This window comes from Aythya ferina (assembly GCF_964211825.1).
Source record: "Aythya ferina genome assembly, chromosome: 1".
Taxonomy (NCBI): domain Eukaryota; kingdom Metazoa; phylum Chordata; class Aves; order Anseriformes; family Anatidae; genus Aythya; species Aythya ferina.
The window spans coordinates 137,458,839-137,477,278 of NC_140296.1; the positions used below are offsets into that span (position 1 = coordinate 137,458,839).

Here is an 18,440-nt window from a genome sequence, read left to right on the forward strand (position 1 = left end):
TTTAAGCAAACCTGATATCCACAAATCCATGGTCCTGATGGAATGCACCTACAGGTGCTGAGGGAGCTGGCCAGTGTTATTGCTAGGCCACTCTCCATCATCTTTGAAAGGTTGTGGAGAATAGGAGAAATGCATGAGGACTGGAAGAAAGCCAGTGTCGTGCTAGTCTTCAAAAAGGGGCAAGAAGAAAGATCCATACAACTACAGGCTAGTCAGCCTCACCTCCATCCCTGGAAAGGTGATGGAACAGCTCTTCCTGGAGGCCATCTTCAAGCAAGATAAGGTGATCAAGAGCAGTCAGCATGGATTCACCAAGGGCAAATCATGCTTAACCAATCTGATGCCCTTGAATGATGAGATGGGTAGATGAGGGGAGAGTGGTGTCTGTGGTCTACCTTGACTTCAGCAAGGCTTTTGATACTGTTTCCCATAAAATCCTCGTAGACTCGCTCAGGAAGTGTGGCCTAGATGAGTGGATGGTGAGGTGGATTGAGAACTGACTGGATGGCAGAACTCAGGGTGTTGAGCTCAGTGCTGCAGAGTCTAGCTGGGGGCCTGTAGTTAGCGCTGTCCCCCAGGGGTCGGTACGGGGTCCAGTCTCGTTCAACTTACTCATGAATGACCTGGAACAGAGTGCACCCTCAGCAAGTTTGCTGAGGACACAAAGCTGAGAGGAGTGGCTGATACCCCAGGGGGCTGTGCTGTCATTCAGATGTACCTCGCCAGGCTGGTGGGATGGGCTGAGAGGAACCTCATGAAGTTCAACAAGGGCAAATGCAGGGTCCTGCACCTAGGGAGGAATCACCCCAAGCACCAGTGCAGGCTGGGGGCTGACCTGCTGGAGAGCAGCTCTGCAGAGAGGGGCCTGGGAGTTCTGTTGGACAGCAAGCTGACCATGGGCCAGCAATGTGCCCTTGTGGCCAAGAAGGCCAACGGTATCCTGGGGTGCATTTGGAAGAGTGTTGCCGGCAGGTCAAGGGACGTGATCCTCTCCCTCTGCTCAGCCCTGGTGAGGCCTCACCTGGAGTATTGTGTCCAGCTCTGGGCTCCCTGGTACAAGAGGGAAATGGAGCTACTGGAGCGAGTTCAGAAGAGTTCTAAGATGATTAGAGGACTGGAGCATCTGTCATATGAGCACAGGCTGAGAAAACCAGGCCTGTTCAGCCTGGAAAAGAGAAGACTAAAGGGAGACCTCATCAATGTATATAGATAGCTGAAGGGAAGGTGTTAAGAGGATGGAACCAGACTCTTTTCAGTGGTGCCCAGCGACAGGACAAGAGGCAGCAGGCACAAACTGAAGCACAGGAAGTTCCAGCTGAATACGAGGGGCACTTCTTTACTGTGAGGGTGACAGAGCACTGGGACAGGTTACCCAGAGAGGCTGTGGAGTCCTGTTCTCTGGAGATATTCAAAGCCTGCCTGGATGCCATTCTGCACAGTGTGCTCTAGGTGATCCTGTTCAGCAGGGGGGTTGGACTGGGTGATCTTCAGAGGTCTCTTCTAACCTTGGTCATTCTGTGAGAATTCTGTCCAATATGAAATTTGAATATTACATCTTAATTTCAGATCTACACTATTTAGAATTTTCAGAGCTTCCTTTTTTCTTTCTTACGTCTAGAGCATTAATTTTTTAACTCAGCCTCACCTCGAGTACTGTGTGCAGTTCTGGGTACCACAGTACAAAAAGGACATGAAACTATTGGAGTGTCCAGAGAAGGGCTACAAAGATAGTGAAAGGCTTGGAGGGGAAGATGTACGAAGAGCAGCTGAGGTCACTTGGCCTGTTCAGCCTGGAGAAGAGGAAGCTGAGGGGAGACCTCATCACAGTCCACAGCTTCCTTGTGAGGGGGAGTGGAGAGGCAGTTGCTGATCTTTTCTCTTCAGTAGCAAACGATAAGACCTGTGGGAATGGCGTCAAGCTGCAACAGGGGAGGTTCAGGCTGGATATCAAGAAGAGGTTTTTCACTGAGAGGGTTGTCGCACACTGGAACAGGCTTCCCAAGGACATAGACACAGCACCAAGCCTGTCAGAATTTAAGAAGCGTTTGGAATGTGCACTTAGTCATATGGTCTGAGTTTCTGAGTGGACCTGTGTGGAGCCAGAAGTTGGACTCGTTGATCCTTACGGGTCCCTTCCAATTATTCTATGATTCTATGAATTTTAAGAGTAGTTACATACACTCATTAAGCTCATGTTCCTGTGGAAAATACAGATTTGTAAAGAATTGACATTATCATTGCTTGTCAAACGAATATGTTGTTCTTCGATGGTTCTTTCCCTGGTGTTCAGAGCCAAAGCATTAAACTCAGGAACTTTAGTGCATCTCCATTGTTAGATGGTAAATCAATAAATATACTTCCAGAATGAATTATTTAAACTGATCTTCTGTGGCCTTATTAGATAGTACAAGGAACAAGTGCACATCCTATTGAGTGATAAATCAAAAAGATTTTGAAATGATATTTTACAGACTTGCAGAAGAAAATGCCAGCCACTCTTGTAAATGGGCACGTAAAGCAGGCACTGTTGTGTAGCATTTACATCAAACTTCATCAGATTGGGTGAAGCCCTTACTTGGAAGGAATGTGGCCAGCTTAAACTTTTGTATAGGTACTCACGATAATGCACTTTCATTCTCTCTTCTAACTCTTTCACAGGCATAGTTTTGTTTGTGTCAGCTCTAGCACTCTGATTCCTTACTATTACTTCTTTACTAATGATTAATTTCCTTTACTTTAGGGAATATTTAAAGTAGATACTCTAGCGTTGGATGGGATCTTCATGTTCATGATTATACCTCTGTGTTCATAGTTGTACCCATTTGGCTTGTGACTTTGGACAAATTACTAATTCTGAAAAACTTGAGAAATTTATTGTAAGAAGACAGACTAAATTTTTTGCTTTTCACCTTGATTTGCCCAACAATGCCAGTGAGGGGTACTGTACTGACAGGAGCAGCCATAAATATGACCTGGCCCTAATGGGAACAATACTGACAGAAAATGTCTGTTAAAACACTAGCAGAAGAAAATGCCTTCCAGTCTGAAAACTGCTTGACCCGTGAACCAGGAGTATATTTGGAAGGTATCACTGGCCTCCTGAGGTGCAGCTGAGTACCTAAGAAGTGGGGACATCCTGAGGATACCATCCATAAAGGGAAAATAAGGAACTGGAACAGCAACTTACCATCTGAAAAGCAGAAAGTAGTCTGGGAAAAGTAAAAATATTTTGTCTCAGAGAATAGGAAACCTCATCTATTGGTTCTCTCATGTGAAACAAATTAGCAGCATCTGTTGGCTGCTCTAAGAGGTGGTATCCTATGCCCTTTTATGTCTCAGAGATATACAAATTGCTGTTTTTCTGTCCAGGATGGAACCTTTCTTTCTGAAAATGCCCTGTGCTGTACAAACTTTCCTTTCCTATAGGACATCCTAAACAAATTTTACATCTGCTGTGGAGGCCTGTCTGTCTCCAAACTCTGTAATGCAGATTATATTTGAAGCGAAACTTTGTTATTTGTTTGGTCCTGCTCCTGAGCCTATTTCTGATTATCTGTCTCTCCTGAGAGTTTTTTTTTGTTTTTTTGTTTGTTTGTTTGTAATTAGACCATTTTGAGGTCAGTATTTTATAATTAGATCCCTCTGAGGTTGATTTGGCATTGCCCTTCCCTCCCACCTCCGCTTCTGAGATCAGTTTGATGCGGTATCAGTAGTTTTATTAAAGTTGTATTTATGTATTTTATGTATGACATAATCTGCCATAAGTACTTGATATTTATAACTGTCATAAGTGTAGTTGTTATAATATTGATAACTTCACAATTCATAAGTATATTCAGTACAATAGTGTTGATAACTTGTTGAACCTATGCTAATCTGTATTTGCTACTATATTACTACTTCTTACTGCGTCTAATTGCCTTCATACCTCTAATTGCTACTACTGTTAATCTGTACTATTCCCCAGATATCTACTACATATAAAAATTTGCTTTCTGGTAATATTGTAACAGCTTTTTATCTATATACAATGCTTGCCTTTTTAATCATAGTGTATTTGCTAGTGGTAATTTGTGGTAATCCGTGATAAATAGACAAGAAATCTTCATTGTCTTTGTTATTTACGGAATCTTAAAAAAACACTTGCAATCTCTATGCAACCACAGGCTAGGTAACTATGTGACTGTGACTGTGCTGGTCAACATACTTGATCCACTGCGTCTCACTGTGTAGTGGGTTTACGTGACAAGGTTTTGGTAGCAGGGGGCCATAGGGGTGGCTTCTGTGAGAAGAATCTAGAAGCTGCCTCATGTTAGGTAAGGGCCCCACTTCCTACCAGAGCTGAGCCAATAAGCGATGTCGTTTGTGCTAGTATTCTTCAGTATTCTGAAGAATACCAGTATTCAGTATTTTTTCTGTTAGAATACATAGTGAAAATGAATATCCTCATTCTACAGAATTATTTTTATCATAATTTTTAATCCTCGTTATGCTTTTTTAGTACTTACTGCTTTCTCTCTCTCTTTTCTTTTTTTTTTCTGTTCATCATATTTTTCTCTTCAACCAATTCTGTAGATTTATTCTGTAAAAAATATGACCATCTCAGTATTTTTTAATGCAAAACATCTGAGTTTGCTTACTTATGGTGCCAGTGATATCTCTGTATCTCAATGTGATTAAACATCAGATGTTGTATATTTTATTCAAAGTAATACTTTGTTTATTTACACTTCAAAATATTTCCATCTTTTGTTTTTCTGCTTCATTTCAGTTGTTGCAGGGCTTCACAAACAAACAAAACAGTTTTATTCAAGAAAATCTGAATGTAATAAGTATATATAGCAATAATTTCAGACTTTTTGCAAAGATGGCCCTTTCACTAGAAAGGAACTGAATAACTGAGCAGAAGTTTCTAATCAAATTTAGTGGAGTTACAGACTGATGAATTTGTTCTTAATGGTGTTATATGGCCTTTCATAATGAAATTAAACATGTTTTGTTTGATTCTCGTTGTTTTTTGTTTTACTTTGAACATGGAACTCTTAGAAAACAAAGAATTTTATTCATTTCAACTTGAATTCCATTCAAAAACAATAGATCTGTGGTGCAAGTTCTGTTTGGTGTTGCTCTGTAATCGGTGCAAGATAAGGTTCATGATGTCTTTGTTTTAAATCACACTGGAAAGCTGGTGCAGAAAACGCATCATCTGCAGTACAATGTGATTTAAGAAAACATCACTGAAAAAGCAGTGCTGCTCATTGATAAGAGTTAAATGCTGAGACTTTAATGAAGTGTTCATATTGCAGATATTGTAAACCATAGGAGAAGCATTTTTACATAAAGGCAAAAAAAATACAGAATGTTTCCATCCATAGATATTTTTACATACTACTGTGGCTAAAATAAAGAGTTTTATTTGAAAAACATATTCAGAATGCCTTATGAAAGAAGACTTCCTGGAACCTTAAGAATTAAAAAAGATGAAAAGATAGAAAAAGATATGCTGAGCAGGAGAAGGGTTTGATGTTCTGAGAAAGCTGAATGTAATAATCAAAACATTGCAATGTATTAGTTAGCTAGTCAGTAGGTAACATTACAACAGCATTTTAAAGTTACAATCTTGATTTTATCTTTAATAAGAGAGTGCTTCAGAAGTCCTACCATTCACAGATATACAAACAAAAACAAAAACAAAAACAAAAACAAAAACAAAAAAAAAAAAACACAATCAATCAATCAAAAAACAACAACAACAAACAGAAAAATCAGAGAAAATTTAAAAAAAAAAAAGAAAACAAAACAAAAGAAAACAGAGAACCATTTAGAATATCTGTGGAGTACTGAAGTAAAGTTAAGAAATAAAAAGTTTAGTATTCAGAACAAGTTGAATTGAGCATATATACAGTATCCAAAAATACTAGCGGTATACATTTCTTCATGCAAGATAGCAAAAATGAGGAAAATACTTGGTCTTTACTTTCTTAATATTATGTCATGTCTGTATGTAGTATATAATATTTTCATATTTTTGTACAGGAAAAGCATAAGCAGGAGTTAGAAGATATGAGACAAGCTGGACATGAAGCTTTGAGTATTATTGTTGAAGAATTCAAGGTAAACAAGTTGTCAAGTTAGCACAATTTCCAGTGTAACATCATATAATAAGTATGCACTACCGGCAGTCTTCTTTAGTATTAGCTAGTTTGGTTGTTCAGCCTCTTTAATTATAAAACTGTCTTTTCAGTTGTTTCCAATTTATTCTGTTTGGCCTGAAAGTTTACATGACATGTTTTTTCACTCTGCACTTTGGGAAACTTCAGATAAAGCATGTTAGCCAAGTGATGAATCTTAAAACTGGAATAAAACAAAAGTTCTCAGACAGTTGTGGTAAACTTCACATTAGCTACATTTTGGACCTCTCCAGTCTCAAAAATCTGTACTTGCAGGAAAGCAGCCTTATAGAGCAATTGAACAGTTTAGTTGGTTTGTTTTGTTTTATCTATACAACGCTAAGACAAGAAGATATGTATAAATTAAGGCAGAATCTGTAAACCTCTCATGCTGTTCCTATTTGTGCTGAGTCAGTAAGATACAAGAAGTGGATGTTATTGTGGAGGATAAATGTGTCTTTTATACTGTTACTAAAACTTGCTAATACGTGCACAAAACTGATTCAAAAACAGAGATTATTGTTATTTCAGATAAAAACTGACTCATCTTAGGTGTAGGTATGGCAAAAGATTCTAATTAGACTTAATAGAGGTAAAGAAGATCTGACTGGACAAAGAAACTGATAATAAGAAATGGAAGATAAGGCTTTTGCTGGGAATGATAAGGGAGACATGAGACATAGTATGCAATTAGAAGCTGGGATCACTAAACTGACAATGTTGTTAGTTAGGTTTGGAATGGAACTGGCAAACTAAAAAGGATTGGATTGAGGCTGTGTCATCTGATTCAAGCAATAAACTGAAAGCTTGAGCATAGAAGCTGATCAAGAAGCCTGCAATACTTTGTTGGGGAGGGTAGGCTTCTTTATTTTTAAGAAATATCCAAAACTTACTCACAATGTATTTTTCTTTCTGGAGTTGTCAGGATCTGCAGCTCCAGGAGAGCCATTTATGCCAGATTCCAAGTCTGCCACAAAATTCGAAATCTAAATGCTGTTCAAAAAGGTGGTTGGTTGGTTTGTTTGTTTGTTTTGTTTGGCCTCTGCTCCTTATGTGTAAGGTAGGCCTACCAAGTTCTAAATCTGAGAAAGTTACACTATGTAGAGGACCTGCTGATGCTTTTAGGACCACCGACTTGAAGACAGTTTATGTAGTAGGCTTCAGAAAAGTATAAAACATGAAACAGATTTGCAACAACTTTTAACAAGAATACCATTTAATAATTATGCTAAAAAACTGTTATCAGTGTTCTAGTCAATATTGAAATTGGACTATCTGTAGAAAAATGTCTGTCTTCATCAATATAACTTATACAAATTTCATCAAAAGGGAGCCTATTCAGAAAGAAGTTTCATTAGTTTTCATTCCTGAGAGAAGTTAAGCTTGTTCATTGGCGATGTCCCTTTGCTCCAGACCTTCCTCATTTTGTTTCAGGAGAATTGTTGCATTTCTTTTCCCTTCTTCTTACTCCTTCGGGATTTATTTATTAATTTATTTTTTACAATGGAAGTTCTCAAATGACAGAATTACAGAATGGTTTAGGTTGGAAGCAATATCTGGAGGTCAACTGTTACAGCCCCTCTGCTCAAGCGGGGTCACCTAGAACAGGTCGACCAGAACCATGTCCAGACTACTTTTGAATATCTCTGAGGAGGGAGACTTCACAACCTCTCTAGGCAACCTGTTCGAGTGCTCTGTCAACTGCACAGAACACAAATGCTTCCCGATGTTCAGAGGGAACATCCCGTGTTCCAGTTTGTGCCCATCGCCTGTTTGTGCCCTTGTCCTGTCACTGGATACCATTGAAAAGAGCCTAGATCTGTGCTCTGTTTGCACCCTTCCTTCGGGTATTTGTTGATGAGATCCCCCACTGAGTCTTCTCTTTCCCAGGCTGAACAGTCACAGCTCTCTCAGCCTTTCCTCATAGGAGAGAGAAATGAGTGTGTCCTTCAGAATGTCCACTTTGGATGGCCCACCAAACACATGGTGTATCTCAGCCTTTTTCACTTCCATTTCATACTGGCTGGGTATAAAATGTCTGTCTGTTACCATGTGACCTTATTTTGAAAAAAACAGTGAGCCACTTGTAACTGTGGCTTTTATGTTTCCTCCTTTTTATTTCTGAAATATATGCAAATTGTGAAATACCAAAAATCTCTAGTAGTGAATGAATAGTCTTCACCATATCAAAGCCTTTGTGTGAGCTAAAGGAGAGTTTTGCATGGATAACGTTGTCCTTTTTAAGGAATAACCTCTTCATGTATAGCTGGGTAAAGAGAGATACTTATGTGCTATATCGTTTTTAAAAAGATATTTAACAAGTCAACATCAGCTCTGAAGATCTGATTTGCCACCTGGAAAAGAAGATTTACATTTTTCAGTTTCTATGATTTGGTACAAAAGATTAGGCTTTTAATTGAATACTGGGATTCCAATAAATATTTATATTTAGCATATTATTTCTCATAGACTGTTTATATTCAAGTTACATAAAGACATTCTTTAATACCAGGGAACTGTGGCATGAATATACTTCATACAAGTCTTCCTGTTGCCTCATTGGTTAGTTGCCATATTTTTGTCAATGAGATCACAGTACTCTGAGGAGAAATAACATCAGATATGCCAGCCTCTGTGTAAAATACTGCTACCAACCTTTTCTGCAAACATAAAATAGATTAGCAGGCAAATAAGTATGCTATCTTAAATATATATATTTCTCTTACAGCTTAAATACCTTTTTTCGTAAGCCTTTACCATGTGGGGGAAAAGATGTGGAATTACAGTGAACTGAATCCTTAGAGAATTTAGTGAAGGCAAACCTGTTCTATGGTTTTGAGAAAAATCTCATGGATTCTTTTAAACTTTTCATTCATGGTTAATATTTCAATATGGAACAAGGGTTAAGATTTTTTTCCTGAAGTGAATGAGTCATAGAATCATAGAATATCCTAGTTGGAAGGGACCCACAAGGATCATCAAGTCCAACCCCTGGGTCTCCAAAGGACCACCCAAAAAAACAGGCTCTATGTCTGACAGTGTTGTCCAAATGCTTCTTGAACTCTGGCAGGCTTGGTGCTGTGACCACTGCCCTGTCCCAGCGCCCGACCACCCCCTGGGTGCAGAACCTTTTCCTAACCCCCAGCCTGACCCTCTCCTGTCCCAGCTTCATGCTGTTCCCTCGGGTCCTGTTGCTGTCCCCAGAGAGCAGAGCTCAGCGCCTGTACCTCTGCTCCCCTTGTGAGGGAGCTGCAGGCTGCCATGAGGCCTCCACTCAGCCTGCTCTGCTTTGGGCTGAACAAAACAAGGGACCTCAGCTGCTCCTCACCTGTCTTCCCCTCTAGGCCCTTCACCATATTTGTTTCCTTTGGACACTCCTTGTTTCTCCTTTTTTTTTTTTTCTTTTTTTCTTTTCTTTTCTCCTTTGGACACTAACATTTTTAACACTGCTGGCTCATGCTTATGAGCGAGGAGCCTTACATATAGCATTTGTTTAGCTTAGGAGTGTAAAATAAATCTGATTAATCCTTTTAGTGAAATATAAATTGTGGAAGTTACTGACTTTCTTATTTCATTTATGATTAGCCATGCTTCATTTAGTGTTGAAATATGTCTTCTTTAGTGCTTAAGACTCTGCTACACTAGTACAAATAATTTATATGAAAAAGTGGTTTCCATTTTTAGTAATTTTAAAGTATCAACTAATTAATCCACCACTTCCTTGAGCGTAGAATGTCATCTAACTTTGTCTAGGGTTTTGTTTAAAAAGCGTAGGAAGGAAAACCTTGCTTACAATAGTCCTTACTTACATAGTCCTATTTTGCATTTCTTGGGTTTTAATAAAACAAACTAATGTAGATTATTCCAGTAAAATGCTTGTTCATGGCCCAAATTAGGTTCTGTTACAGTCATGACTATCGGAATTATGACACATCCTCTCAGATACTAGCCAGTTATCACTTTCCAGTACCATCTCAAACAAAGTTCTTCTAGTATGTGTGAATATAATGCCAGAACCATTCATCATTTGCTCTATAAAATAAATCCCAGAATCCTCTTAATTAGTTGTTGAAACCCTGTGTAGAACAGTGAAATACTTGTTCTGTGTTCCTGGTGTAAAAAAGTCTTCCTGTTGATAAACACGTGTCTTTCTTTTGATGCACAAAGCAAAAGAGTTTTTTGTTGTTGTTAGGATTTTGTTTGTTTTTAGTTACAAAATTTGATTTGATTAGTAATCAAAAAGTTATTAAATATTAAATTGTTAAATTTAGAGTAGATTGTTACTCTTTGCAGATTTATTGTGGTGGCCTTTTTGTTCTGTTGTATCTTTCATCACATAAAAATGAGTTACATGTATATTTTCTGATAGATCACTTCCTCATATTTTGAGGAATGTTTTCTTCTAAAACAGACAATATTTCAGCATATTGGTCTTCCATTGCTATCTTAGCCCTAGGCAGACAGAATCACAGAATCACGAATCATTTAGGTTGGAAGAGACCTCCAAGATCACCTAGTCCAACCTCTGACCTAACACTAACAAGTCCTCCACTAAACCATATCACTAAGCTCTACATCTAAACTTTAAAACTTTTAAAGACTGCAGGGATGGTGACTCAACCTGACACTTCCCTGGGTAGCCCATTCCAATGCATAACAAACCTTTCAGTAAAGAAGTTCTTACTAATATCCAACCTAAACCTCCCCTGGCACGACTTTAGCCCATTGCCCCTTGTCCTATCACTGGGCACATGGGAGAATAGACCAACTCCCTATAATTTGTCTCATGAAGAACTGATGGCTAGGAAAAGATTCCTTATTTTTATAACGTAGGAGTAGTCATACAACAGTGATGATAATACATGTATTTTAAATGTAATTGTAAATATGACAAAATATCACTCCCTTCTTTTTTAGTAAGGATAATGTTACATGTAGTTGTGACCCTAGAACAATGAATGAGATTCTAAGAAGTTATTATGCTGCAAAGGTTTGATTGCGTGAGTTTGAAGTTCGTTTCTAACAGGAGCCCGAGGAAAAGAGCGTTTTGTGGAAAATAAATCCTTAAACTCACATGCCAGTAGAGATAAATACCTAGATAAACTCAGTATAGCATTCAAACTATAGTCATTAGTCACTGCTATACCAAAACCAACTGCAAATGAAACTGAAGTTATATTATACCACTTCACAGAAACATGTTACCCTGTCCTTATAAGTGAATCAAATATCTTGTACATTATGCCTTTGAAACACCAGCCTAAAATCCAGTGCACCGTTTAGTCAGGAAAGTGATTAGTGAAACCATGAAACTTTTTCATACTGTGATGCATATCAAAATGCCTTGACTTTGTGTAACTTCTGAGAATTTTACACGAGAAATACTGGTTGACTTGATATGTAAAATTTTATAGCAGGAGCAATGTTAAAGCTTTAGTAACACACTCTAATACAACTATGAGTAGAAACAATTCAGCCCATTCATCACAACTTTTATCTCATTAGGGCCCACTTCATTGTAAATTCCAAGTGGGCTCTGACCTAAGTAGGAGTGTAATTGCTTTCATTTTGGTTAATATTCATTTGTACAACACACACATATATATATATATATATATGTATATATATATATATATGTATATATATATCTTCATTCTGTAGCACATAAAAAGAATGTATTGTATTTAACTTAAAGGAATGCTCACCTGAAAATAGCCTGATCATGAAAATACGCAATGCCTGAAGTGGATAATTTGTATTCTGTTGAAAAAGAAAGTGTGGAAAAGAGTTTTATTTATATAGTATGTGCATTAGATAAGAACTGTCTTACAACATGGAAAATCAAATATTACATTTTATTTAGTGTATCATCTCCCAGGATCAGGGAAGAATTTTGATTGCATCCTGTCTGTTTTATTGGTTAATTGGTCAGCAATTGGTAATTGTATCTTGCCCTAAAATAAATTAGTAGGAATTGGTTAGTGGTGGAGAAAAGATACTGAATGAGGTGGTAATTTTCTAATGCTATGAGGCATAACAGTTCTTATGTACTATTGATGAAATTAACACTAGCATTTAATATAGTTTGTGTTTGAAGTAGAATGGTAACTTTTCTTTCAACTAGATAACTTTATTTATATATTTTTAAATTGCTTGTTTTAGCCATTTGGACTTTTCAGTTTTGAAGTAAAGAAGGTGTTTGATATACTGGCTTATATTTAGTTACTGAAGCAAATGAATGATGTTTGAGCAGGAGAAAGAAATTGGAGAGAATATTTATTTGGATTCGCTAAGGGTTTTCATGAGTACTTTTAACTAACTCATAGAACATAATGTAGCAGCCTGTATATCATGATGAGCACTTCAATTGTTCTAATGTTTTCAAATAATGCTACACCTGAGAAGTCTATTTTTTGGCAGGTATTATAATGACTTTTATACTGTTTTTCAAAAGGAATGAAAGAAATGAAAGGAATAAACTCTAATTTGTTTTTCCGCTTGTTTTTTTTTCCTGAGAAATTTTTAATTTTTAATATTAATATTTATTAACATTATTTAATATTATTAATATTATTTATTAATATTATTTAATATTTTTACTTGGTTGTGAGAGAGATTTGGCAATTTGTTACTGTTCGGAATTTATTTGGGGGTAATAGTTATATTTTGGCTATATGTTTCAAGAAGGATTCTCCTAAACTCTAGCTTTTGGCCTGCAACAAATCCTGGTCTAGGCAAGCAGCTGTGGTTTCTACTGTCAGTAGAATTAAAACAGAATGCACTGGTGTTGGGTAAATGGATATATATTAAAAATGGTATATATATATTTTTTAAAATGGGTATTTATATTAAAAATAGGCCCAAGTGTATGTGCTTTGGTTTTTAGCAAAATTCTAATTATCACACTTTTGCCTTGATTTGAGGACAAATTTGTGGATAAATTTTAGAAAGCAACCTGTACTGTGTACCTAAAACAACTTGCAGAAGTGCAGGATAGATTTTTTGAAAATCTGTGTCTTTTGTCCAATTGCAATTATATTTTCTGATATTTAAACTTTTCAGGTTGAACAGTACAGTTTTTCAGTCTCTAGTCTGTATTCAGTGATGCTGTTCTCTAGAGTTCCCACAGTACGTGTAGAATGTTATTAATTATGGTCCAGGACTACCTAATTATACAAAGGAACAAGACTTTTAGCACTGTGGGAATTTTTCTGAACTTGTTATACAAACTAAATCTGACCATTGTTAAAGCATATAGTAGAGTAAATAAGATGTGTATTCCCCTGAGGATACTCAAGAAGTTCTTATGATAGTTGGATGTCATTTCAGTTTAGTGTCTTCCAAAATTATTCCAATATATGAAATTGAGAATTCAAGTTTTCTCTTCATCCAAGCTCAAACAAGGGTTTGGACTAATTCACTTAGGTAAGTTTTATTTTGTTTTGATGAAATTCCAGTTTATAAAATGAAGACGGACTAAGTTTTAATGTTTCTGGCACACCAACTTAAAAATATTTTGTACTGTCATTTAAATGTATCAGGGTTTTGATGATATTTTGGAGATAGAATGGCTTGTGTGATGTTTATAACCAGTCATACATAAAGCTAAAACAGATGTGAAGACACTTTGGAGAACATGTTCTTAAGGGGTTTCATTCTTTTTATGTCAGAAGTCACCAGACATTTTTGGTTAGTGAAGAAAAAGCAGGATAAATTCTCTGGTAGATTTTTGGGGGTTAGGAGAGTGATAATAAAGAAGGGAAGACACAAGACTGTTGGAATGGTTTGGAAAGTTTCTGATAGCTTAAGCTTCAGAAGAATACTTGCTTTACTGTCATTATCATCATACAAATCTTCTTATTTGTAATATTCATATGTTGCTTACACAGACATACTGTGCCTAGTTAGTTATATGTGAGCATTATCCATTAACAATGTGATTTTTTTGTTTGTTTGTTTAAAAACACACTTAAAGTTGTTCATGTACTTATGGCCAGAGCAGTGAATGGGAAATACAAAACAATTTGGTGATGGAATATGATCTGTATCAGTGATGTGATTTATTTCTGTGTCAAAGTAACAAGAAGAAGGTAACAATTGTCTGAAATGATTAATGAATGCTAGCATTTAAAATATCTTATCATACACTTAAACCACGTAGTTTACAGACACTAGAACCTCTCCTCCAACCTGCAAATAAGAATCCCCAATGTTCTAGCACATTCTACTATCACTTTTTTTTTTATCCCTCACACATACTTTACTGCCAAGAATTCAGAGATATGGGTGTTAGAATAAGAACTACCAACACTAACAAGTTCTTGAAATTTTAGAACTTAAACAAAAAAAGACTTAGTCTGTAGTGGTTCAAGAGCAGCTACCCTATTCTTCAGGAAAGAAAAATCAGGACTGAGGCACAGTATAGACTCCTAATTTTCCTTTTTGGTTGAAATTCACTGTTTACTCCAGATGATATGAAAGAACATCTAATGATTTCTTTCATTTCTTTCTGGAAGGATGAATATAAAACATCAGACTATAATCCACCTGATATCCAATAGATTTTGGAAAAAGACCTAAAGGTTTGCTATTTCATATCAACTCTGATAGTTTCTTGTAACTTTTTTGAGTCATCTTAAGTACATGTACTGAAACTGAGGATAATGAGCAAAATGAATTCTTACAATATGTAGTATTTTACCTTGTTACCATGTTTTTGACCAAAGAAAAGCCACTGGATATGTTAAGTTAACGTAATTTAGGGAAGTACTTCTGGATTTAGGGAAATTAAATATAGATGTGTTGATTTGGTGCCCTTTTCCTCAGCTATTAACTTTTTCAGTGCTACTTTCTACTCCAGGATTTGGTTTGCTTTTAGAACCTTTGTGGATGGAATACACACTGGGGGACAGAATAAACAATGCTGTAACAGCTGTACTATCATCTTATTATATGTATTTTTCATCCATGTAACTTTAATTCATAGGACTTGTATACTCTAAATCCAGAGGAATGTATGCATCAACAGTCAGTTAGTTTTCATAATCATGCAGCTAACAATGAATAAAAATAGCATTAATCTGTTTTTTCTAATGAAGTACTGTAGAGAGTTTGAAAGGATGACATTTGCAGTCATGGAAAAGTGTTTAAAATATTAACATCTTTTGGTGACTTTCTCATGCAAAATATCTGGTTGATTTTCTGAAAAAGAATGTGTTGGGTTTTTTTCTTTGTTTTTGCTTTTATCAGTCAATGAGGCGATCTCTTTTCATCTGTCATGAAACAATTAATATAATTTGTAAAGATACTAGAATTTTCAGCTCACTCAGTGTCATTCTATTCTTAAAACGGACTTTTACATGTGACGTTTTGATTTGACTTACTCAAAAGCCAAAGTAAAAAACATAAACCTCTGTAATTGAAGGAGACAAATGGCTAAGTCTCATTCTCCAGTGGAGTCCATGTTGTCAGTAATTAACTTTTTCAGTCCAGAGGGATTCAGATATCCAGTAGCTGAAAACTCTGGAACAGTCGTGACTTACTTGGCAGCAGCCATCTTGGCAAAGTACCAGCCTTTCTATTGCCTTTCAGAGTGTCACTGTAGATCATGCATACAAAAAGTTGTATGTTGTATTGGTTACAGACTACTCTTCCTGTTGGACCTTTTGACATGTTTGGGTTTTGGTGATCATTTTGGTTTGGTTTTGTTTTTGTTTTGGTGTGGTTTGTTTCTTTGTTATTTTGGCATGATGGTCTTCATCCTGATTGCGTTGTTTAATTGCTATGCAGGAGTATGCTTATCGCAGGAGTTTCAAACCCTTTTCATCACCTGTAATACTGAAGAACCTTGAGAATTTTTCTCCCTTCCCAGACTATCTATTGCCATTAGATGATACCCTGCATCAACTATAGCAAATGTGAATTTGAAAAGTATGGAAAATAATGTATTAAAATCTGGAAAAATTGCAGTTTAACAAACATAATCACCATCATATATTGTAACAATTCTCCACGCATAAATATTCCTTGGATTGAGGTTTACTGCTCAAATTTCTTTCCAGGTGCAGTATTGGTATATAAATAGTTCAGAATACCCAAGTTCACATATTTGAAACAGCTTATGTCATCTGTACTGGCCAAAAACCTTAAAATGCTTGGGTAACAGGCAGAGGGAGGGAGAAAAAGGCAAAACTCTTTAGAAGCAGCACCTGTGGAGGACATTGCCTGCTGAGAAAAAAATTTCCTGTAGTATTTGGAAGCCAAGGCAGTAAGATTAATATAGAAGTAGTCATTTATAATGTTAAAACTTCACTAAGAAAATCACAAAGAATCATAAATGATCTTGTGTTTTTGTGTGAGTTCTTTTTGTCTCTTTCAATTTTTCTTTCATTACAAAAAAAAAAATAGTAAAACTTAGAGGCTAAAACTGAGGAGAAGTAAATGTCACACACTTTTTTCTAAAATTAGCGAATTCTATTTTGTCAGTAATTTTTCCATCAAAATTACAAGGATGGAAAATTTGCATATATAATACCCTGGGTTTGGTATTCAACATGTACCCTTTTGTATTGTATATTCCTGGTGTACTGTCTATTGATTTTAAAATTATAACTGTGTTGTTTTTCAAGATGTGGATAATCTCTCCTTTTTTCTTACCCCCCAAGTTAGTTCAAGGAAAGATAGTGGATACAAGTACACACTTAAATACATTTTATATTTCATTTGTATAAACTGGAATGTTAATCAGAGTTCTCTTTATGGAGAAAAACAAACAAACAAAAACCCTTACCACAAATCAAACCGTTGTTTGCTTTTTCAGATCTACAAGCCTAAACAGCTATAGATTGAAGTTTGAGACTGAAAACTTGATTCAATTGTAGCTTTGACTAGCTTAGAAGTTCACGCCAAATTGGAAATGAATTATAGCTGAACCGAAACTATTAAAATAGTATCACTGTAGACATTAATTCTTGGTTTTCTTGGTCAATGTTTTGTGCCCAGTTTAGTCATGGTAAAAAATGTAATATGGTACTGAGAAGAAGAAAATATTAAAAAGCCAAGAGTATGTTTGCCTGATTGCTTAGTGCTGTTTGTTGTTTTTTTTGTGTGTGTGTGTTGTTTTTTTTTGTTTGTTTTTTGTTTGTTTGTTTTTGTTTTTGTTTTTGTTTTTTTCCCAGAAGTTTGAGGAAAGATGCTACTTTTTGCATTTTAAGACAGCTAGATATAAGTTGATTATTTATTATATAAGACTTGTAAATTCTGCCTTTGATTACTGGAAAGGCATCAGTTCAAATTATGATGATGTACTTATGATCACAACTATTTCTGTAGCGGATGTAGTTCATTCTTAAGTTAATGCATGACCTTCTGTTTGAATTTCAAGCATACTGCTGTAAGCAGTTGTTTATCTAAGGTACGACAATCCCTTTAAGCTGATAAAGTTTCTTACGTGGTGGAGGTGGAAGATTTTTGAAAGCCAAAGAAATTCCAAATAGGAAAAGAAGATCCATTTAACTCCTCCAAAAATATAACTGTTTATATTAAAGACCTAAAGGATAACCTCAGTTTTGGCTAAAGGTAGATGTATTTAGAGCTTCTGAATTGTTTTGTATTGAGGAAGAAGGAAAAAAAAAAAAGAAGCAAGTAGTTAGAGACTAGTTGATAGATGCAAAGAGATTCTGAAAATCTCAAGTGACCACTTTCTCTAGAACTGTACAAAGTGTAGACTGAGGTGACAAATGTGGTAAGAATTTAGAAATAGATCCACATCAAGTCTGATGCCATCTGCAGTTACAGTCCTGCAACTGGCTGTTGTCACAGAATGACCCTTTCCACCCTGTGTCAAGTTCATTGCACAATATATAGGAGGAAAAATGAGTTACCAAGAGCATCCATGTTGAAATCCTACCCTTTACTTTATGCTACAGATACCCTAGGCTAGTTTCTGCTGTAATCTTGTTTGAACTGATTCATTGAGCTATGGAAAGAAGGAATATTGCTTCAAGAATTGCTTGATACTAAATCAGTGGCCACAGCTCTATGAAGCATCAACAGCTCTATGGAGCAGAATAACTGTGTAATTAAGAATGAAAATGGCGTTTCAGCAGTGGTAAATAGTTGCGCAGAGTAGCAATTTATCAAACTTTTGGTGTTGTACTATATAGTATTGTATAGGATATTAGTTAATTAGTAAATTAGTTTTGTTAATTAGTGATTTAAGTAGTTTATTATCTGTAAATTTGCATAAGATTTGCATGGATATCATTCATC

General features: G+C 36.2%; 1 protein-coding gene across 7 annotated transcripts in view; it reads left to right on the top strand.

The window, feature by feature from the left end:
- Positions 1-18,440, top strand: part of CCDC91 (coiled-coil domain containing 91) — a 174,155-nt gene that overhangs the window by 71,137 nt on the left and 84,578 nt on the right. For 6 of the 7 annotated variants that reach the window (XM_084497854.1, XM_084497860.1, XM_084497858.1 and 3 more), the window contains one exon: positions 6,037-6,114. The exons of the other annotated variant lie outside the window; for it this stretch is intronic. In XM_084497854.1, coding sequence (XP_084353980.1) covers positions 6,037-6,114 — 78 coding nt within the window. The remainder of the gene's footprint in view (positions 1-6,036; positions 6,115-18,440) is intronic. 7 annotated transcript variants of the gene reach the window in all.